The sequence below is a fragment of the Pongo abelii genome, chromosome 10 (assembly GCF_028885655.2).
Source record: "Pongo abelii isolate AG06213 chromosome 10, NHGRI_mPonAbe1-v2.0_pri, whole genome shotgun sequence".
In the NCBI taxonomy this organism is placed as follows: Eukaryota; Metazoa; Chordata; class Mammalia; order Primates; family Hominidae; genus Pongo; species Pongo abelii.
Window position 1 is genome coordinate 6,722,213 of NC_071995.2, and position 23,706 is coordinate 6,745,918.

General features: G+C 46.3%; 1 protein-coding gene across 37 annotated transcripts; it reads right to left on the reverse strand.

Annotated features, from left to right (window-relative positions):
• Positions 1–881: 881 nt before the first annotated feature.
• On the reverse strand, positions 882–23,706 carry ZNF384 (zinc finger protein 384). Of its 37 annotated transcripts, none has more exons than XM_024256252.3 (13): positions 23,496–23,588; positions 23,238–23,287; positions 22,310–22,369; positions 13,604–13,674; positions 13,080–13,317; positions 12,797–12,844; positions 12,261–12,594; positions 11,302–11,394; positions 7,349–7,573; positions 6,482–6,664; positions 4,884–4,962; positions 3,168–3,326; positions 882–2,266 (listed from the first exon to the last, which is right to left on the reverse strand). In XM_024256252.3, the coding sequence occupies exons 4-13, from the start codon at positions 13,667–13,669 to the stop codon at positions 1,859–1,861; spliced, it is 1,833 nt and encodes a 610-aa protein (XP_024112020.1). In that variant the 5' UTR covers positions 13,670–13,674; positions 22,310–22,369; positions 23,238–23,287; positions 23,496–23,588; the 3' UTR covers positions 882–1,858.

Below are 23,706 nucleotides of genomic sequence, written 5' to 3' on the forward strand. Positions count from 1 at the left end.
TGAGCCACCGCACCCAGCCTTAAAGCAAGGTTCTTAATTCTCAAAAAAGGTATCTTCAGAGTTATCTAGCCCAATCCCTTCACTAACAGTTGAAGCAGCACCCTGGCCAACACTGGTTGATGGTAGGCAAAGGACTGAAGTCCGGGTTTCATGACCACATTCTACTCCATAGTACTACAGCTCTCCTGCATAATCAATCTTGCACCCCTTAACCGGTTATGATTTCCACAAGGTAATAAACATACATATGTATACACACTGCCAACTGCAAGCCCCTCTTCCACAGACTCAGGCAGGACTGTAGTTTCAAGAGGCTTCCATTTTTCTTCCATAGGAAGCTTAGCTGTTTTGTTAACACATAACCAAAGCCCTGCTCTCACATATTTAGGCAATGCAATCCCCATGACAGAGTGTGTATGCAGAAGTCCTCATAAACCAGGATTTCACTGGAGACATCATGAAACTGTACCCTTCCATGACTGGAGAATTGTACAAATGGGGCATCATCACACAAGCACTTGTTCATCACACACTCTGGTATAAATCCTCAGTACTGTTCTTGGACATCTCCCCAAATACCTTTTCCGCATGCTTGCTCACATCAGTAGCTCCACTGCCTCTGATCCTTTTACATGAATTTATTTCTATACAATGTTCTAAAAACACCCCTTGGTTTGTACAGAAGTTTTTTTCTTTTTTTCTTCATTTTTAAATTGCTTTATAACAACTGGTTTCCTGATTTTTTTTTTTTTTCAATTTCCTTTCCTCTGAAATCTGCCATGATTTAAAAAAAAAGAAAAAAAAAGACAAAAAGAAAAATGCTGTGGCTAGAGGACAGGGGTGGAGAGAGGGAAAAAAAGGACAAAAATAAACATCAAATATGAAAATTCTCAGAGATAATGCATTTATAAACACAGAAATGGTTACAACAAAGATGGCCGTGATGAGTGGGTATAATATATTTATATATATATATTTATATATAAATCCGTGTCCGGCATCTGACCGTGGCACCTCGGGAGCTAAGTCCAGTCCTTGTGTTTGCCTTGAACTCTCCCTTCTCCACAACACCCCTGTTTTGGAGTTTCACAGATAACACAAAGCCTCCCACAGCTCCTTGGGGCTGGGTTGGGGAGACTGAGAGTATAGGGTCTTTGTAGGCAGAGGAGAGAGGCTCCAAGGAAATCCGTAAAACCATAACCCACACTTCTAAGCCACCTGTGACCAACTTGGGAATTTCTGGCCCCTTGGGGACCACATCTCAGCCCTTGCCCCCTTCAAATAAAAGGAGGTCTAGCCCCTACCCCAAATCTCCTTCTACCAGCAGTCAACAGGAAGTAAAGTGAGACGATGTAGGGGAAGAAATGGCTCTCAGGGACTGAGGCATTTGAGAAACCTCTGTTCTTTTGCAGGCAAGAATAGAACAAGAGGCTGGTTGCATTTGGGGCTCCCTTTTCTCTGTTATCTGGGAGGGCCAGCCTCTAGTCTTACATCAGCCCAAACTTTGAGGATAAGGAGGGTAAGGATAGGGTAAGTGACCACACTGGACAAGTTTCTGAGGTCATAGCAAATCCTTCCCTTGAGCACCAACCCCCAATTTTAAAAGCTTTGCTTGGGAGGGGAGGCTGCTGGATGACACTATCAGCTCAGTATTCCTTTGCAATCAGGAGGGCTGATGTTCCTTTTGAAGAAGAGTTCAGAAAAAGGGTGGTATCCTGTGAAGGAAAGCCGTGACTGAGGCCCAAGGAGATGGAGCCAAGGCCTGTCAAGGAAGAAAAGGACTTTTCCCACCAAGAGTTGGAGAAAGAAGACACCAGGACTACTTCTTCCTCTTCCCAGTGGGTGGCAGCACGGATCTCTAAGAGCTGGCCAGGTGCTCTACCTGGATGGTGCTGGTGGTGACAGTGAGGCAGATGTCCTTATGATGCTCCGCCGTCTTATACGGGGTCAGGTCAAAGGAACACTGGGGTGGAGGGTTGGGATTGCTGTCCCCACCACCCCCACCCTGGGGGGCTGCCCCAGGAGACTGGAAGTGTGGTGGTGGCTGTTGCTGTTGCTGCTGCTGCTGCTGCTGCTGCTGTGATGCCTGGGAGGCCTGGGCCTGGGCCTGGGCCTGAGCCTGGGCCTGAGCCTGAGCCTGGGCCTGAGCTTGAGCCTGGGCCTGAGCCTGGGCCTGGGCCACTGCTGCCGCCGCTGCTGCTGCCTGCACTTGTTGCTGAAGATCAGGCGGGTTGTGTTTGCGCATATGTTTCATAAGGTATGTTTCCTGAAGGAGATGGTAAAAAGAAGTTGAGGGATAAAGAGGAAGGAAAAGAGATTACTTGTAACTAGCACCCCAGGCTCTGATTCTGCTGTAAGCAGAGTAAGCTTTATACTGGTTTTCTGGAGCCAAGACTGAGCAAAACTCAAGTAGCACTTTCAGTAGCTCACTACTGAGAAAAAAAGAGGGGAACCTTTAGAAGTCACTGAACATTCAACTGGCAAAGGAATGAGCTGCTATTTTTTTCAAAGACCCCTGAATGAAACAACTTTACAACCTTTTCTGGAGTCTCATGGAAAATACCTAACTGGGCCAGGTGCAGTGGCTCACACCTGTAATCCCAGTACTTTGGGAGGCTGAGGCAGGTGGATCACTTGAGGTCAGGAGTTTGAGACCAGCCTGGGCAACATGGTGAAACCCCATGTCTACTAAAAATACAAAAAGTTGCTAGGCATGGCGACATGCACCTGTAATCCCGGCTACTTGGGAGGCTGAAGCAGGAGAATCCCTTGAACCCAGGAGGTGGAAGTTGCAGTGAGCCGAGCCGAGATCATACCACTGCACTCCGGCCTGGGTAACAGGGCGAGACTCTGTCTCAAAAAAAAAGAAGAAAATGCCTAACTGAAATCTGGCTCCCCTCAAAATTTCAAGTGGCTTTATTTTGCCTTATGTTTAAGTAAAATGAAGAATTACGGCTTATCAGTCTCTATAGGATTAGGGGATCAGGCATCCCCTAAATTCTTCAGCTATGGGTCTAATTAATTTCTGAACATTTACCTGTTCTGCTAAGTTGAAGCTAGGGAGGCAGGGTATTCGCTGCAACAGATCTCTACCCAGAAAATGGGGTGAAGTGGACTGTACTCTTAGAGGACCATGAGGAAGGAAAGAGAGGAAACGGAGCACTCACTGATGTGTATGCCCGACTGCAGATAGTGCAGGTGTACACCTTGGCATGCTTCACTGTGTGCGTAGACAGGTGCACCTCTAGTGAGGCTGCATCCGTGTACGCCCGATGACAGTTGTGGCACTTGAAGGGTTTATCTTTGTTGTGTTGCCGTCTGTGGGACTGAGAAAATTGGGAGAAACCAGAATGAATACATTATACTCTTCCCTCCTGTCCCCTTGACCTTGATGGAAAGCAGAAAGGTAGGTGTCAGGCTTCCCAGCTTCTCTCCATCTGAAGAAAGTAGAAATTGTTTCAAATGAAACTTGAGAAGCTACAGGCTAAGGGTGGAAGCATACCTCATGTAGCACATACCAGGATCCCAAGACAGCTTATGCCCGTCTCACCAGTCCAGTGGTTCTTAAAGTGAGGCATGGGGATCTTTAGGGAACACGAAGACCTTCGCAGGGGGCCCACAGGGTCAAAACTTTTTTTTTTTTTCATGAAGTCTCACTCTGTCGCTCAGGTGGGAGTGCAGCAGCACAATCTCGGCTCATTGCAACCTCCGCTTCCCGGGTTCAAGTGATTCTCCTGCCTCAGCCTTGCAAGCAGCTGGGACTACAGGCACGTGCCACCAGGCCTGGCTAATTTTTTTTGTATTTTTAGTAGAGATGAGGTTTCACCGTGTTGGCCAGGCTGGTCTCGAACTCCTGAGCTCAGGTGATCTGCCCGCCTCAGCCTCCCAAAGTGCTGAGATTACAGGTGTTAGCCACCGCACCCAGCCAAATCTTTTCAAAATAATAAGACAATGTTTGCCTTTGTCTCTCTTGAACCTGGGAAGTGGAAGCTGCAGTAAGCTGAAATCACACCACTGCACTCCAGCCTAGGTGACCCAGCGAGCCTCTGTCTCAAACACGCACGCACACACGCGCGCGCACACACACACACACACACAGACGAAAAACCTAACTGAAATCTTGTTCCCCTCAAAATTTCAAGTGGCTTCATTGTGCCTTATGTTTTACATGTAACCTTTACAGAGGTTACACGATGTGTGATAACACAATAGGCCAGATGCAGCAGATCTGACAATCTACTCATCTTCTAGCTTAAGACATTAAAGACCCCTGTGCCAGGTGCGGTGACTCATGCCTGCAATCCTAGCACTTTGGGGAGGCTGAGGCGGGAGGATGGCCTGTGTCCAGGAGTTTGAGACCAGCCTAGGCAAGATAGCAAGACCCCATCTCTACAAAAATAAAAAAAACAGCCAGGTGTGGTGGTGCATGCCTATAATCCCAGCTACTTGGGAGGCTGAGGTGGAAGGATCACTTGAGACCGGGAGGCTGAGGCTGCAGTGGGCCATGATCACACCACTGCACTCAGCCTGGGTGACAGAGCAAGGTCCTGTCCCAAAAATAAAAAATAGACACCTGCAAAAATGTATAATGATGCCATTCTTCTCACTCAGTTGTTTTTGGAGGGTCTTGGAATATGTTATTTATGTTAACACACAATGGGTTTATTTTTGTTCTTTCTAAACAGATTACTATTATAAATATTTTTCAGGTTTTTCAGTTTTACAACGTCTATGTAGACAGCTATTACCCACATAAAAACTCTTTGGGTCCCTCAATAATTTTTGAGTGTAAAGGAGTCCTGAAAACATTTGAGAACCACTATATTATTCAAATGGCCCCAAGTCTCAGACTCAAGGTCTTGTGTGGAGGGTGGAACATTTACCTGCAGATTGGAGAGTTGTGTGAAGGCTTTCTCACAGCCTGGGTGTGCACATTTGTATGGTCTATCACCAGTGTGGATTCTGCACAGGATAAGAGAAGAAAGGGAAAGAATGTCAGCAAGACCATTTAGGAACTGGCTCAACAAATCTCCAGGCCAATCCTGCTCTCCTAAGGAGGCACATCAGATGGGCCTCCAAGAGGCACCAGCCTTCCTCTCTGATGTGGATCAGGTACTGATGCTTTGCTTCTGGTCAATGCCTGCATCACTCAGCTCAAGCTGAGGCTCCTCTCTGCTGGGGGAGGAGAGACTGAGGACTTGGCACCCAAGGGACAAGCAGTCCACAATTTGGCATACAAGTCAGCTCCTACAGTAACTGTCCTAACGAACATTCAAGAACATAAGATAAACACAATGGCAAGGAAAAAGAAAAGCAGAACGCGTCTTCCTTGGCCCCACCTTATAGCCAGAAACAGTCCCCTCAGCCTTGAGCATCACTTCCAGAGAATGTTATGGTAACAAAGAAAAGCAGAGTTACACTGATTGTGTAGTAGTAGTAATATTAATGGAAACTCATGAAAACTAAGTGCTTTTTGCAGCCCAGCCCCCTAATGGCAGGAAATGCCTAGTTTAGTACCAATGTGACCACTTTCCCCAACACCACAGGGCCCTCTGCTAAGATGAGCCAAGGACTTGAGGGTGCAGTGACACCTGCTCCTCATCAGCGACTTCAGAACCATCTCTATGACCAGGTGCTTTTCGGGACCTCTGGTATAAAATCTCAAAAACATCACAGGACGTGACGTGTCTCTTATTTGTGAGGAAAGCCTGACTCCTCCTCTTCTCAAAGCAAGATGTCTGATCACTTTAAGGTGAGATCATCACATCCATAAGAAGCCGGGTGAGACGGTCTATGGCCTGTAAGTCTGGACTCCAGTTCAACTTGAGATAGCACCGAAGGAGATCATCACTTCTTCTAGTTGGCAGGTTCCCTTCTTCCTAGTCACTCCAGATTCACGGGATAAACACTGGGCATCTTTATGAAGCATGAGCGTTTTCATCTTCTGTTTGCTGATCCTCTCTGAACATTTAGTACATGTTTTCTTTTGTTCTCTACTCTTGGCATCCCTCAGAGCCTTGCTTGTTGCCGTGGGTGTCACCACGCTGGTGCCCAGCTAATGTCTGATTTTATTTCCTGTTCGTAATTGGTGCCCTAAGGGCTAGAGGTATGGTCTTCTCCACTCAAATGCCTCTGTTTTGGCATCAGGGGGCAAATCTTCCAAGATGGGTACATGAGTATTTTCAGGGAGGAAAATTAGAGAAAAGTTGTTTCCACTCCAGGTACGTGTCTGTCTCCCATGGATCAGTGAATATCATACAGTCACTGCAGCTCCCCGACGTAGCTCTCGCCCCAGAGAAGCTCTGTGTCCACTTGAATCTCCAATGTTGTTTGGTCTTTCTTCTCCCAGATGCCAGCCAGGTCTCTCCTCCAGCCAGGTCTCTCCCCCGCCCCCCGCATGCGGGTTGTTGTGTGTGTCCGGGGCGGGGGTGGGGAGGGCATGCCAGCGGGGCGGGGTCAGTAGCCCGCCACTCTCCCTTACCGTGTGTGCTGCTGGAGGTGGGAGAGCTGGCGGAAGGCCTTCTGGCAGTAGGAACAGTTGTAGGGCTTGGCCCCCGAATGGATACGGAGGTGCTGGGCCAGGTAGGAGGTGTTGGCGAAGGTCTTGGAGCAGTGCGGGCACTTGTGGGGCTTGATGGTCTCCGTGTGCATCTTGGAGTGGATCCTGCCGGAGAGGAGAGGAGGGAAGGGGGGAGGAGGAAGCAGTTCGACACCAGGGGCTCAGCTCTCTGCTGGGTGAAATGATGTTGCTTGACGGATGAGAGCACCCCCTTCCTCCCTCCTCCCAAAAACACTCCAGCCTGGATAGGCAAATGAAGAGGACACCCAGATCTAGGTTGTTGCTGATCGTTAAGTCGGTGGCTAGAATGGCAGTGAGATGATGAAGAGCTGCAACCCATGGCTCCTGGTAACCTTAAAGTAGTCAATCTCATCAACCCTCCGCTTTCTCCTAAGGTTAACACACTCACCACAGACACCCTGCTTCCAAATAGTAATTTGAACAAAGACCAATACCGCCTGTTCCCCATGGACCTGAAGTTGAATGCACACCTGGGCTCTGAACTGAAGCATATAGTAAAAGCAGGCCTGCTCTGCAGAAAATTTCCAAACACAGACACAGAGAGAAACCACAAAAATTGTTCCAGACTTTGGAATTGGAGACCACAATTTTCAAGGCCCCCCAAATAGCTAGGATATATAATTTCCACAGACAGTAATAGGAGGTTGAGGCTACCAATGGGCAAAGGTGAAAGGGGAAAAAAAATACATGTGGAGAGAGGAGTAGCTGCAGGCAACATGGTCTTAAGGTTCACGGCCAGGTGGTGGGGTAAACCAAGAGCAGCCTTACCGGGTGTGCTGCTGAAGGTGGGAGAGCTGGCGGAAGGATTTCTCACAGAAGTTACAACTGTAGGGCTTAGCCCCTGAGTGTATACGGATGTGCTGGGCCAGGTAGGAGCTGTTGGCGAAGGTCTTGGAGCAATGTGGGCACTTGTGGGGCTTGGTCTCGGTGTGTGACTTGGAGTGGATCTGCATCTCCGACTTGGAGTAGAATGTCAGTGAGCACATCCGGCACCTGAGCCAAGTGAGGGCAGTGGTTAGAACCCTTCCCATCAAGAAGGTGTGGCTGAACCCCCCCTACTTCCAAGAGAAGCCCACCTATCTGAGGTCTCTCCTACTCCAACTTGAGAGTAGAGCTCTATGTATTCATCTTTATGGCCTAAGGCTTCTAACATGGTACCCAGCACATTATAAATATTCAATAAATGTCTGCTGAATGACTGGACTGCCTCGATGTGCAAAAACGTATTTCAACCAGATACAACAGAGAAACAGCATGAACTCTGGGCAGATGCGAATTTCAATGGGCTAAGAGTATCAGTTAACTTGTTTGCCTTCTGCCTACAGCTTGATTTCAAACATTTAAGGAATTCCCTTCTCTAATGTTCCTACGTATGAAGTACATGCCTCTGTATTCCTCAAGACCCCTGGATGATAATGAGGAACAACTAACTAGATCCTCTCCTGTCTCCACAGATAATTTTCGTCTCTCAGATTTTCCCCTACTTCCTTTTTGGCAGCGATTCCTAGAGGAATGGGGGTTAAGTATCAGAATTATTTGAAGGGGCTTTTTCAAACCGTGTATGTCTGCTCTCCACCCTCTTATCTGATGTTGCATCCATCATCTACCCACCCCTTGCCCACAGCCCCTTGACAATCAAGTGAAAACCACTTTTGCAATGACCAACGTAGCTGCTAGGGGAAGGTGCCATCCCTCAAGCATTTGGGAGAAAAATGTTTCCAAAACACCTATCTTCCACGCTAAACCTTTCCTCTTCCCTAGCACATGGAGCCAGTGTCAGCACTCTGGGTTGACATCAGTAGCACCTGATCGTACTTTTACTCATCCCAAGTTGGTAATCCTTTCCACTCTGGTATTGTCCAGCAAATATCAATAAGGAGGTCTCTGAGCAAGTTAAGCCACAACTATTCAGACTTTACTGAGTAAAAGCTATCTTTCATTTTCGTAAACAATTCACCAGTGTAAAATGGGAGCTAGTAGAAAAGGCAATGACCTGGAAGCCCGGCAATTAGCACAACTCCCTCTTCTTTGGGTTCTCCCTTACTTATCTTCTTAAGAGAGGCTTCAGATGGTGTGGGATGATGATTTCTGCACTTTTTTCATCTCAGGAGAATTTTTTAGTTACCAGCTTATTGATCCCTGGCAGTTGTCTGAGATGTCCAATCATTGCAGGAGAGAGAGGGAGGCTCTGTTTATAGTGAGCATAATCCAAAGGACACAGCCAGTGGGAATCAGGATGCCTGGGTTCTACTCAGGATTCAGTTACAAACTTGCTCATTAACAGACCTCAATTTTCTGGTCTGTAAAATGGAGAGATAAATTTTTGCCCCCAGAAGGGCCAGTAAACGCCTAGGACAGTCAAAGGTAAGCCAAGTATTCTCCAGTAATAAAACTGCATTCATCTTAAGCCTTAGTGCTGATGGACGAGCTCATGCTAGTAAATATTTCACTAAGACTGAGGTTAGAAGCTGGACACATTGTCAGTTGAAGGGCAACTGTACAACTGTACTAAAGTTGCAAACTAATTTTCCTTGATGCTACAATTTCTCAGACAGGTAGAACATATTTATTTTAACCCAAATAAAATCTCATCAATTTGTGTGTGAGGGTGTTCGATACACAATTCTGCCCTTAACATTAAGGTTAATTTTAAAAAATAATAATAACCCACTTAGTCAAAGTTTCCAATAAGAGAACTTGCAAAACTTAAATTCATTTATAATGTGCTGGCAAGGGAATGAGCAATCTCAGAAGACACTAGGTATAATAATGATGATGACCACAATGATCATAGTTGCCATTTGTTGTTATGCCTGACAGTGCCAGGCATTAGGTCAGGCACTTCAGACACACTGTTTCTACTCCTTACAACCTGGCAGGTTTTATCTATGTTTTACAGAAAGGAACACAAAGATTCAGAAAGTAAGTAATTTGCCAAAGGGCAGTTATTCACTACAAAGCCATGATGCCAGCCTACTTTAAGATTCCTAACACCAGAGTATTCACGCAGAGGTTGGAATCATCTGCCAGGAAGGGACTGACCAAGGAGATCATTAAAATATTTCCAACTTGAAAATCCTATGAAGTCAAGTAGGAGAGTCCTCTAATGCAAGGTGCTGGGTGGTTGGAAAGAAATTTAGTTTTGGAGAGTCGTGGCAGTCAGCAGGGGATAGAAAAGCCAGCATCCATGTCATGGGGTGCCTTCCTCCAGGGGCACCATTCACATCCAACACAATGAGAATGGGGCCCCTTGGAAGCATGCAATGCAATGGCCTTGATTATAATGATTACAATGGCCACTTTGAATTATCATCCATTTTTCCTAAAATGCTCAAAACAATTTCAAATATTCTGACTTTGCCTCAAAACATTTCTACAAGACAGATGAAGGCATGGCTGATCTTCCCATTTTATATATGGGAACAAAGAGTGGGAGATACGTTGACTTGCCCAGAGTAACAGAACCCAACTGCCTCAATACCCACTCAAATGCTACTGACCACTGAAGAGGGTATGGCTGACCCACACATGCATCAAAACAGAAATTCACTGTGATAAAAAGATTTCTTTTGCCAGGCACAGTGGCTCACACCTGTAATCCCAGCACTCTGGGAGGCCGAGGCAGGTGGATCACCTGAGGTCAGGTGATCGAGACCAGCCTGGCCAACGTGGTGAAACCCTGTCTCTACTAAAAATACAGAAGAATTAGCTGGGCGTGGTGGCGCAACTGTAGTCCCAGCTACTCGGGAGGCTGAGGCACGAGAATCGCTTGAACCTGGGTGGCGGAAGTTAGAGTGAGTTGAGATTGTGCCACTGCACACCAGCCTGGGCGACAGAGCGAGACTCCGTCTCAAAAAAAAAAAAAAAAAAAAAAATTTCTTTGGAATGTCAAGAGTTCTGAGTTTCTGAAGAAATTCTGTTTACCCAGGATACAATAAGTCTCCCTTCAATTTCAAAGTTCTTTGTAGTCACCTGGGTGGGTGGTCACTCAGGAATTCCAAAAATACTGAATGTGTGAAAAGCCCCATGAGGCTTTCTTCCAACTGCATATTCACATTTCTTTTAATATATACAGTTGGAAAGTCCAGAGAGAGCTTCAATGCGGGTCGCGGTGAAGAAAGGGCAGAATGAGAGGACCTGGTCCATCAGAAGGGCTCATAGGGTGTTAAAGGATCCTTCCACTACTTCTACAGATTGTATGTAGATGTATCTCCATGTCACAATGGCCTCACTTTAAACAAACACATAAGAATCTAGATTTCTATAGGATAATTTAAAAGGGATTTTAATTTTATGAACTGATATATAAGAGAATGCCTTTAAATGAATCAAACTTGTCAGGTACCTTTATAATATGATATGATGGAAACATTTTCCAGGAACACTTTTATTGTATAAAGTGGGGTACACCTGTAATAATAAAGCTGCAATGAACTTTTGGATTATGAGCTGGAATTCTGCACTGCTCAATTCTGCATAGCAACACTCCTCTCATTCTCACTTATAAAGAGTGGTTTAAACACTCTGTAGGCTACTCTCCACGGTAGAACTATACAACACAAATAAAAATAAATGCTAAATAACTATTTCTTAACTTTCTTTTGAAGTTCCCAACATTTCAAATCTGATGTGACATATACTCCCAACAAATGGGGGCACAACAGAATTATCCCCATTTTACAGATGAGGAAACTGAGGCCCAGAGAGGGAAAAGGACTTGCCCAGGGTCACACAGCAAATTCGTGGTGGAGCCGGGAACTGAATCCATGAGCCCAAGGCTCTGTCCATTTCCTGTGCCGCAGTTCCCTTCGCTCCTAAAATGGGAACAACATTGCCCATCTGGGTACACTAAGGAACTAAGGACAACCCAGACTCCCAGCCATGCACATCTGCCCCTGTCTATATCAAAGCTGTGACAGTAGTTATCCCACTCTATACAGTGCTACCAAACTCCCCAAACCCACTAGGGCACATGACAGTTCCCAAAGGGATTAAAAGATGTTCAACTTTCAAAGGGCAGGGAGTTTACTTATATAATTATTTTTGTAGAGTATCACATGCAAATATGCATATAATGCTTTTTGGTAAAGGGGAACTTAGAGGAAATGGAGAATCAAAATGACTTTCATAAATTAGAAAGTGAGCAAAGTCATTCTTTAAGTATATATTCCAAAGGGGGAGGCATCCTATTCCTCCTACCTTCTTATGAAGGCCCCTCCCATCATCCCAACCATGCAGGGTAAGGCAGGCTCAGTGTTCTAACATGACCCAGGAACTGGTGGATGGCACATAGGTTAGGTGCTTACCAGAAAGGTTTCTTAGAAAAATAGGAATGGAATATGTAGAAAGCAAAAAGGAGCTGCAGCCAAGAGTCTCAAACCCAGCATAAAGCCTTATTACAAGAGAGAAATTCTACTTTGTTACTAAAAAATAAGTCAGTGTTAACGACCCCCAAAACAAGGGTTAAAAAAAGGAAAGGGTGAAATGGGTCTCTGCATCCTAACAAGATGCTAGCAGCTCTGCCTCCTATCCTATGATGGGACACCTGACATGCAAGTGGCTCAGAGCTGGGCAGCTGTCAGAGTGTAGCGCCTGACTGGGGCAGAACACAATGAGGGTAGAGCGAGAATTACCAAGCCAGGGATCCTCGCCCCATCCTGCCCCTGGCTCTGAGTCTTACCTGTAGGTCTTGCCGTCTTTCTGATGGTCATCGTCATCCTCAGGGGAGAGGACATAAGGGTCATTCATCTCGGGCAGCCCTGATTCCAGCATCCGCTTCTTCTTCCGGCCCCGGGGTGGCTTAGGAGCCACACTGCCACCTCCACCACCACCTCCACCTCCTTCCTCGGTTAGGGTCGATGCTACCTTCTTGGAGAGGTCAGGGACAACCTGCAGGGCTTGTGAGCCAGGGGGAAGAGCTGAGACAATCATGGGAGCCGAAATGGGGAAGGTCTGAGCTGATGATGCTGTGGTCACAAGAGAGCCTGAGGGGGACGTGATTACCAAACCCGGACCTAGGATTGGGAGAAAAAGGAGATGGCGTCATGTTGTTCAGTCCTGATCCTAATCCTATTTCATTTCCCCCAGATGATTGTCTAATTAACCCCTCACCCCCCTGCCGACCCAACCCAGAGTACACAGGAAACCCCAAACCCTGTAGAAAAATAATGGTCTCCTAACCCTTGTCCCCACCCCCCTGGTAACAGTGAGATTTACCCCTTGATTGACTCCCTTCTCTTCTCCACCTCTGAGAACAGGAGACTCCTTGATTCAGAGAAGGAAAGAATGTCACCTCCTCAAAGGCAGGGACCGCATCTTCTACTTCTTTGTATCCCCCACAATGCCTAGCACATTGCTAGGCACACAGTAGGCACTTAATAAAAATTTGATTGAATAATCAAACACATATCCCACTCCCCATGTCCTTGGAGCCCTCCAGCCTGGGGTACTGATCATGGAAGATCAACACCTCAGATTGGAGAAGAGCAGAGTTGCTCACCAGCAGTCATCAGTCCTGTAGACGGCACAGGGACCACCGTGATATTCTGGGTAACGGACGCTTGGCTGTGTGGGGTCAGCTGGTCTGACTTGGACTCTGTGTCCATACTGATGCCTGAGGGCAGGGACACTGAGGCAGGCACTGTCAGTAAGGTGGGGTAGTGAGGTGGAGCCAGACCACAGCCCTTCTCTGGCAACAGTTGATCCTTCATCTTGTTGATGAACATTGTGTTCTCAATCTAAGAGAAAAGGAAGGGGAAGGGAGCACCCTCTTCAGCCTGAAAGGCTGATTCTGCTTGCTCATGAGCACACTTCAGTGTCTGTCCTCCTTAGGGATCAAGGATGAGCACTTCATACCTCTGGCCTTCTAGAGAGAAGCCAAGGCAGAAACACTAGATAATTCTCAGGGGTGGGGGACCCAGTAAAACAGCATTTTTACTGTTTACTGAAGGTGTACCTTCAGTCTCCATAGTAACAGAACTTACTGCTGAGAGTTGGAGAGAGCAAGAAAGCAACACCACTTACCTGACCTGAGACTGTGGGGATAGAAGGCCAGAAGTACGGGTTAGAATTGAAGTGAGATTCTTCCATTCTACCTGAAGAAAAAATGAGAGAACACGTCACACTCAGGAATTACTCAGAAAAAGCTAAGCAATGGAGAAGGGGAACTGAAGAGTTCCTGGTCTCCTCTGGCACCTGATCACATGGCTGGGGACTGGCAGTCAAGACCTTAGTGTCTAGCACATTAGTCCCTTGGTCAGAGCCCCTTGTCACTGTATCCCCAACCAACAGAGGCTATCCTACTTCATGACTGTGAAAGAACTTATACGTATCAGTGTTATTCATGCCCCCTAAAGAAAAACTGGTATTACTTTCCTTTGCTGGCAAAAAGAAACTGAGGTCACGAGAAGGGAGATGATGTAGCTAAGGTCACAAAAAACAAATCACTGACTGACTTGAAAACGGCCAGGCACCAGTACCTAGCATGACTCCTCTTTCTCTTATTCTTCAAAACTATAATCCTTGAAATAAAAATTTTATTTTTTATTTTTTCTGTTTTTGAGACAGGGTCTTACTCTGTCACCCAGACTACACTGCAATGGCACAATCATAGCTCACTGCAGCCTCAATCTTCCAGGCTCAGCCTCGCAGGGAGCTGGGCCTACAGGCCGTGTGCCACTATGCCGGACTAATTTCTTTTTTCTTTTTTTTTAAAGTAGAGACAGGGTTTTTCCATGTTGTCCAGGCTGGTCTTGAACTCCTAGGCTCAAGGGATCAGCCCACCTTGGTCTCCCAAAGTGCTGGGATTATAGGCGTGAACCACCGTGCCCAGCCAATAAAAATTTCAAGAGTTCCAACCAATATGTCTACAGTTCTGTGTAGTTTGAGAAGGTTCCAGGCCAGAACATAATACAACTAAGAAAATTAAAAAATGAAGACTGGGCGTGGTGGCTCACACCTGTAATCCCAGCAATTTGGGAGGCTGAGGCAGGTGGATCATTTGACCTCAGAAGTTCGAAACCAGGCTGACCAACATGGTGAAACCCCATCTCTACTAAAAATACAAAATTAGCTGGGCATGGTGGCACATGCCTGTGATCCCAGCTATTTGGGAGGCTGAGGCAGGAGAATTGCTTGAACCGGGAGGCGGAGGTTTCAGTAAGCTGAGATCGCGCGACTGCACTCCAGCCTGGGGAACAAGAGTGAAATTCTGTCTCAAAAAAAAAGAAAAAAAAATCAGAATCAAAACATATTTTGAGTACCAACTACTATCTGAAGACCACACCCCACCAATCCCACCAAGGTCTAAGAACATCCATGGTGCTACATTGGGTACCACACGTGCTGTGCTGAGCAGTGAGAATCAATGCATTACTAGTTTTAAAAAGTGTTCTGGCACGAGTAGTATCCCAGGTTTCCAAAGGGATTCAGAATAGGCATAATAGTGGGCCAGAATACACACACAGTGCCAGACTCCTGCTTCATATTTCTCAAAAACTGTGCTTCCAGCTAGGCATGGTAGCTCACGCCTGTAATCCTAGCACTTTGGGAGGCCAAGACAGGCGGATCCCCTGAGGTCAGGAGCTCAAGACCAGCCTGGCCAACATGGTGAAACCCCATCTCCACTAAAAGTACAAGAAATTAGCCGGGGCATGGTGGCGTGCGCCTGTAATCCCAGCTACTCGGGAGGCTGAGGCAAGAGAATTGCTTGAACCCAGGAGGCAGAGGTTGCAGTGAGCCAAGATTGCACCATTGCCTAGGCAATAAGAGTGAAACGCCATCTCAAAAAAAAAAAAAAAAACAAAACTTCCTGAGAAACAAGAAGAAAAGTAACCCCTCCTAATCATGCCAACAAGTAACAGATGGGTACAGAACACAGGCATCCCACCACCCAGTTTCACATTCTGATCACTTCTCCTAGCAAGGTTTAATTGGCAGTATGTTGGTCAAGAGTAGCTTCCCAAAATCCTGGACCAGCAAAGATAGAGCCCTACAAAAGGCAAATAAGGGAGTGTAAGACTAGTGAAATGGGGAAATGAGGAACAAAAAAAGTAAATAAATAAACAGTATTACCAGGCTGCTACTCTGAGCAAAGCACAATCAAGGTTCAGCAGGGGAAGACCCGTGACAGGCAAGTTAGACCCACTGAGGATACACTGGAGGCAAACACTAAGATACTGAGAGCTAAAGGGTAGGCTGGGCACAGAAACTCAGTTTTAAGTACTAAGGAAACAGGGAAGGATCTTCAACAAAGGCGCTGAAGCTGAAAATTACTCTAACATAACTCTGTTCCTTATCCTTTTATAGAAAACATCACTTTTTTTGTTCTATTAAACAGAACCCCCAATTTTCATAAAATCTATAAAGGGAAAAACTGTATTTCAGCCTTTTTTAAAAATAGCAAGGGTGGAATGTACCAAATCTGTGACTACAACAGCTTCACATAAATAGGGTCACTATTAAATGACCAAAGATCAAGTATACATCAATTCTGTTTTCTGAGTTATAAAACACAATAAAACTAATCAGTCTCTGATACAGGTACTAACTTGGTCCTTCCAGCCATAGCTTTACAAAGGGGTCTTATGGCTGGGTGTGGTGGCTCATGCTTGTAATCTCAACACTTTGGGAGGCCTAGGCAGGAGGATCACTTGAGGTCTGGAGTTTGAGACCAGCCTGAGCAATATATTTGAGACCGTGTCTCTAAAAAAAAATTGGGGAAAAAAAAAAAAAAAAAAGAGGTGAGTGTGGTTGTGTATACCCATAATCCTAGGTATTTGGAAGGCTGAGGTGGGAAAACTGCTTGAGCCCAGGAGTTCAAGACTGCAGTGAGCTATAAACACACTACTGTACTCCAACCTGGGTAGTAGAGCAAGACCCCATCTCCAAAAAAAAAAAAAAACACCAAAAAACAAACATGCAAGTTGCGGTGGCTCACGTCTGTAATCCCAGTGCTTTGAGAGGCTGAGGTGGACAGATTGCTTGAGTCCACCAGCATAGGCAACATGGTGAAACCCTATCTCTACAAAAAGTACAAACATTAGCCAGGCATGGTGGCAGGTGCATGTAATCCCAGCTACTTGGGAGGCTAAGGCAGGAGAATCATTTAAGCCCGAGAGGCAGAGGCTGCAGTCAGTAGAGTGTGCACTCCAGCCTGGATAACAGAGAGAAACCCTGTCTCTAAAACAAACACAAAACAAAACAAAGCAAAGATGGGAGTCTCACGTTCTCTTCAGGCAACAGAATCAAGACACAATCAGATCACAGTTTAAGAGAATTCAATTTTGCCAAACTTTTTGGGAAGGAGCAAATACATCTTTTACATCTGTATCTTATAAATATCCCCAACATATGACTTTATCACCCAAGACACAATTACATATTTAATGAATTGAACAACGGTAGACTACCTACATATAGATTTTGCAAACAATGCTAGGGGTTCAAGTCTTAATCCATAATCCCTGTCTAACTTTCTAGTGGAAAGAAATGCAACTTGACAAGAGATAAGAGTGGTGATAAATGGTGGGAATTAAGTAGAGAATTAAGATGGAGAGAATAGGTGTGGTGGCTCACGCCTGTAATTCCAGCACTTTGGGAGGCTGAGGCATGTGGATCACTTGAGGTCAGGACTTTGAGACCAGCCTGGTCAACATGGTAAAACCCCATCTCTACTAAAAATACAAAAACTAGACAGGCATGGTGGCACACGCCTGTAATCCCAGCTACTCAGGAGGCTGTGGCAGGAGAATTGCCTGAACCCGGGAGGTGGAGGTTGCAGCAAGCCGAGATCTAACCACTGCACTGCAGCCTGGGCAACAGAGCAAGACTCTGTCTCAAAAAAAAAAAAAAAAAAAAAAAAAGATTAAAAATAATAATTAGAAGGGAGAATAAACGAAAGAAAGGGCCAATGTATAATTTTCCCCAAAGAATCAAGGAAGTTGGCTGGGTGTGGTGGCTCATGCCTGTAACCCTAACACTTTGGAAGGGCGAGGTGGGTGGGTCACTTGAGCTCAGGAGTTCAAGATCAGCCTGGCCAACACGGCAAAACCCCATCTCTAATAAAAATACAAAAATTAGCAAGGTGTGGTGGCACACACCTGTAGTCCCAGCTGCTTGGGAGGCTGAGGCAAGAGAATCACCTGAGTGCAGTAAGTCGAGATTGCACCACCACAGTCCAGCCTAGGTGACAGACCAAGACACTGTCTCAAAAAAAAAAAAAAAAAATCAAGGAAGTAAATGCACTATTGACGTGAAAACTTAGGAAAGAGAAGGCTGAGCACGGTGGCTCATGCCTGTAATCCCAGCACTTTGAGAGGCCAAGACGGGTGGATCACAAGGTCAGGAGTTCAAGACCAGTCTGGCCAACATGGTGAAACCTTGTCTCTACTGAAAGTACAAATATTAGCCAGGCCTGGTGGCGCACGCCTGTAGTCCCAGCTATTCAGGAGGCTGAGAAAGGAGAATCACCTGAACCTGGGAGGTGGAGGTTGCAATGCGCCGAGACCGCACCACTGCACTCGAGCCTGGGCAACAGAGCGAGAATCCGTCTCAAAAAAAAAAAAAACAGTGGTGGACAATATCACCACTATTATTATCATTAAAACTTATTAAGCACTTATTGTGTTCAAGGTAGCGTTCTAAGCACTTTACAACTACTACATCATTTAGTTCCTGCAACAATGAGGTAGGTACTGTAATTCCCATTTGAAATGAGGAAACTGGAGGCACAGAGTCCAACAGTAAATAGCAAAGCAGGAATGTGAATCCAGGCACCAAAGAGCAAGTTAAGGAAAGGGGTTCTACAAGGAACCAAAACCATATAACTGTAGTACACACTTTCTGATGTTATGGCTTGATCCAGGAAATAAAATTTAGAATACTTCCAGGAATGAACTATGTATTTTCCAGCTAGTTCTCAAAAAATGTTTTCAAAATTGAAGTTTCTGATAACAGCAAAATGACATGCAGTTCAAGGTCATATTCCTTATTCTGTGAAACCTCACTTAGCTACCAAGATAACTTACTTTAGGATGACAGAGCCTGAATAAAGAGGCCGGACTTTACAAAGGAAAATAAATAAAAAGCCCTTCCATTTACTTGGATGCCTAGTTTATTGCATCCAATAAACTTGTGTGTCTGGTCCAAGGACAAGACACTACATATGCTTTACCAGCTCCCGATAAATAGGTCAGCCCAAAAGGGAGACCACAGAGAGTACTGCTCATCCAACTACAAGCAACCTTTACCAGTAAAATGACACCCGACAAATGCTGTGCCACTGTGCTACTGATGATGCTGACTTCATCTTTGTACTCCTGAAACGAGATCAATGGAGAGCTAAGAATCAAAACTACTGCTAGAATACAATGTAAATGGCGCCCCCTAGAGTTGTGTAACAGGGCGTTCTGGTGCCAGATCACTCAAATATCTGCTTACTGTCTGTTTTACCGCTTACTCTATCTTTCGTGGAGGAAATTTCTCCAAATCATCCCAACATTCAATCAGGCACATATCAACATTCGTATCACCCAAAGAAGCCCAGTGATGTTACACAGAAAACTCATGTCTATGTCTACACAGAGAGTGCCAATTTTAATGATTATGCCTATATATTTAAAGAAAGTACTTTGGGAGGCCAAAGTAAGAGAATCACTTGAGCCCAGGAATTCAAGAACAGTCTGGGCAAAATAGGGAGACCCTGTATCTACAAAAAGTTAAAACGTCTCTACAAAAAGTTAAAAAAGTAGCCGGGCATGACGGCTCACACCTGTAGTCCCAGTTACTTGGGAGGCTGAGGCGGGAGGATTGCTTGAGCCCAGGAGGTCGGGGCTGCAGTCAGCCATTATCACGCCACTGCACTCCAGTCTGGCCAAAAGAGTGAGACCCTGTCTCAAAAAGAAAAAAAAAGGAAAGAAAGAGAAAGAAAAGAAAAAACAAAAGAGAAGGAAAGATATAATTTGGTGGAAAGAAAAATGCTGGCAGGCTGAAAATCTGGGTTCTCAAATCAACTTTACTATTGCACCCAGCCTCAACTGTTCTGTTAATAGGAAAGGAGGTTTACTGCTGGGCGAGGTGGCTCACGCCTGTAATCCTAGCACTTTGGGAGGACGAGGCAGGTGGACTGCCTGAGCTTAGGAGTTCAAGACCAGCCTGGGCAACACGGTGAAATCCCGTCTCTACTAAAATACAAAAAATTAGCTGGGCATGGTGGCATGTGCCTGTAATTCCAACTACTCAGGAGGCTGAGACAGGAGAATTGCCTGAACCTGGGAGGTGGAGTGGAGGTTGCAGTGAGCGGAGATCACACCATTGCACTCCAGAGCAACAGAGCGAGACTCAGTCTCAAAAAAAAAAAAGAAAGGCAGGTTTACTATAATTAAGTTGGAGAGTAATTTTCTCTCAAGAGACACAAGGAACTACATATTCCTTCTCCAATCTCAAAAGAAATCTCAGAAGCCCTCAGGAGATAAAGAAGAGAGACACTATCAAGTATTAATAATAGTCATGAAACACGGTAAGACTTGAACTCTTGGACCAGAGCTTTGTCTGCCTGACCACATCCTTCCATAATGCTACCAACCATCCAGGGATAAAGATGACATGGCCTCCAGCAGGTGTTTTTGGCAGATATGGTGAAGACCACCATCTCTTTCCCAGAACCCACTAATTGTTTTTTACTGTTGTTTTTTCAAATAAAGCATGATTTTCTTTTCCCAAGGAAACAGCATTCCCTTAACACAACCAACCCTTAGAAAACCATGAAATACACTCATCAAGTTCAGTAGCTAGAGAATGGCCTTGGGAATCAGGACCTGAATTCTTTTTTTTTGAGACGGAGTCTCATTTTGTTGCCCAGGCTGAAGTGTAATGGCGTGATCTCAGCTCACTGCAACCTCCACCTCCTGGGTTCAAGCAATTCTCCTGCCTCAGCCTCCCAAGTAGCTGGGATTACAGGCACTTGCCAACACACCTGGCTAATTTCTGTATTTCTAGTAGAGACGGGATTTTGCTATGTTGGCCAGGCTGGTCTCGAACTCCTGACCTCAGGTGATCCGCTCTCCTCAGCCTCCCAAAGTGCTGAGATTACAGGCGTAAGCCACCGTGCCTGGCCAAGACTTGTGAATTCTAATTCTAGGTCCTATATCAGTGGATGACTCTTAACTATTTAAATGGATGAATTAACCATTTTACTAGGTTTCTATTAGGATGGAGGATGGAAGAGGATGAGGCCTGTATAAATAAGTTTGTAAGGCATATGGTGATAGGATAAAGGCAGCGCAAAAAAGAGAAAGAATGAAATGCCCCAAGTGCTCCCGAAAGGAAGATTTACAGAAACACTTTCACAAGATGAGGACTATTAGCGACAATTAGTGAAAATTACATAAGGACTACATAATTACAAAGGAGCTACCCAAAAGTAACAAATCTATAGCCTCCAGTTTAGAAACCATCTACAAGTAGCATCAACAAGAAAAAGATGGAAAAAAACAATCAACTTGAATTCAACTACAGAAAGAACTTAAGACACTATTGAGAAACCATTCCAAAACACACAACTGCAGAAAGGTTACCTTAGCTCAAGACTTGAAATGAAGAAACACAGAGAAAGTTTTTTTTTTCTCCATAAGGAAACAAAATCTCTTTCTCTCAGGGTCTAAACACATTCAAGAAGGGCCATCCCAGTAAGACGTGTGAGGCTTTCCTGCCAGTATCCATAAACTCTTCCAAGTACAAGTAATTCAGAACAAATGCACCCCAATGTTACTGGGAAACATCATCACACCATACACAAACAGACTAAACAGGACTGCTACCACCACACAGCTGGCAACCTGGGCCAACAGCTTCTAGCCTGGGCACCACCGGACCACTTCACCCTGCATCCTGTAGGAGGGACGGCACGGTGGTTCTCCTCGCCCTGTCTGTTCCACTATAAATGATGGATCTGAGGAACGTGAGGCCAAAATAAATAAATAAGACTGGAGAAGAAGAGATATGTACCCAATATTTAATCAACAACTTGGCTCAGCAACCCACAGGGCAATTTATAAACTAACCTCTAGGATCATAAGTTCTGAACTCAAACTCTTTAGGTCCAGTCACTGTCATTTTCAGGCTACCCAAAACTCTTCCAGACCTACTTCTGGAGTCTACTCCTTACAGTTTTATCCACTTCACTCCAAACTACCCATGAAGCAGTTTTTTTTTCCCTGAAAATTTCACCTTGCCACACCAAATTCAAATAACCCTGTGTCACAGATTCTAATCGCTCCACAGACCCACTTCTAACACTCCACTGCACTATTTGGGATAGGAACTCCATTCTAAACTCAGCCCTGCTTGTTCCAGACACAGGGAAGCAATTCCATAAGGACTCTATTGGCATTTAGGGTCTTTGTGTCCCAAAGCAGAATAAAAATTTCTCCTTTGGACACAAGGCAACACTATTCAGTGGCTTCACCTGAGCATTTCATATTTCATTCCTGATGAGCATTAGGAGGAATGGAAAGTGATGGGGGATAGCGCCAACTTTTTACACAAAAACTTCCTGACCCACAAGAGGTAACAGAAAAAAACTGATTTCTCTCCCACAACTATCTCAGCATTACAATTGCTATTACTTTAAGTATTCTATCACATTGTGAAACACACACACACATGCCCCATTTGGTTGTGACCCCTTCTCCCCCAAAACCAGAAAAGCCATTAACCCAAAAATTATCTTACCCTCTCTCTCTCTTCCTCCTGCCGTCTTATTCCTTCTCCTTTCCAGGGCTCCTGAACTTTCTGTAAACAAATTGTCTAGGTTACAGGGGCCAGGCAGGGTGCAGCCACCAGAGAACTGTGGAGAACCTCAGGAATTATTTGTCAGCAGTCAGTCTGGAAGGCAGGCAGACCCCCCAACAAGCAATCCAAAGACGGGTGGATATAACAGGAATCTAGTGCCACCCTCTACGTGGATATGAGAGAAATAAATCCAATTCCCAGAAACTAAGATGAACTCTATCACCAGCGTTTGGGTTTCACTCCTAGGCTCAGAGACTGGTCCTTGTTCGTTCCCAGGCCACAGGTAACCAGGGGTCACAGAACAGAAGAGATGGAGGAGGAGGAGGGTCTCTGCCCCTGAGGAGTGGCTTCAGAAGGCAAAGCTGAGGGCTGGGGGATGCACAAGCCCTTGTGTCAGGCACAGTGCCAGTTCAGGCCCAGCCACTTCCTCTAGCCTTCCCCCCACTTCTTCGAGGACTTCGCCCCCTGCCTACCCAAGGCCTTGTGCCAAGAAGTACCTCCCTCAGCCTGCACCGTGGTCTATCTACTGGAGACCCCAGCTGTCCCCTCAAAACCTTCGCTCCCCTGAGACAGTTCCTGGGAGCCTTCTTCTAATGTCGTCCCCTACCCCCTTCTCAAAGACCCTTCCTTGGGACGTCCCTCCTTCCCCTCCAGGGAGCTGAACTCTGCCACCCACCAGACAGGCACCCGCCCCCTAAACCCCCCCATTCCTCCCCATCGCCCGCTCCTCCACAACCACTTCCGGTTCCGGGACGGACACACACACAGTCACATCGTGGAGCCCCCCTTCCCCGCCTGCCCAAGAAAAAGGGGAGGGGGGAGGAGCAAGGAGCTTGGCGCGCGCCGGCTGTAGCGGCGCGAGACTCACCGGGCGGCGACGGCTGCGGCGGCGCCAGAGCGCGGGAGGGGCGGCGTTTGCTGGGAAAGGAGGGAGCCGAGTGGGGTGGGAGGACCAGGAAGGGGCGAGGGAGGGGAGAAAGCGCAAGGCGCAGCGCGCGGGCACGCACTTCTGGCGCGAGACAGACCCACACACTCACACGCACGGAACGCGCGCGAGACACCCGCAGGGCGGGGGCGCGAGGCAGTGGGTGGCCCCCCCTCCCTGCCGCCCTCCCCTTGCACTCACCCGGAAGTGGTGCTGCAGCTCGTGCTCCCGCGAACCCCAGTTCCTCCACGCCCCCCCTCCCTCCCTCCCCCCAACAGGCTCAGAGAAGAGCTCTGCGGCGAGAAGGCGGGAGCGCCGGAAACGAAAAGGGGGGAGGGAGGGAAATAGCAATGTAGGGGGAGCGCTCATGGAGAAAGAGTGGCGTGCAAAAGCCGAGTCACTTCCGGGAGTG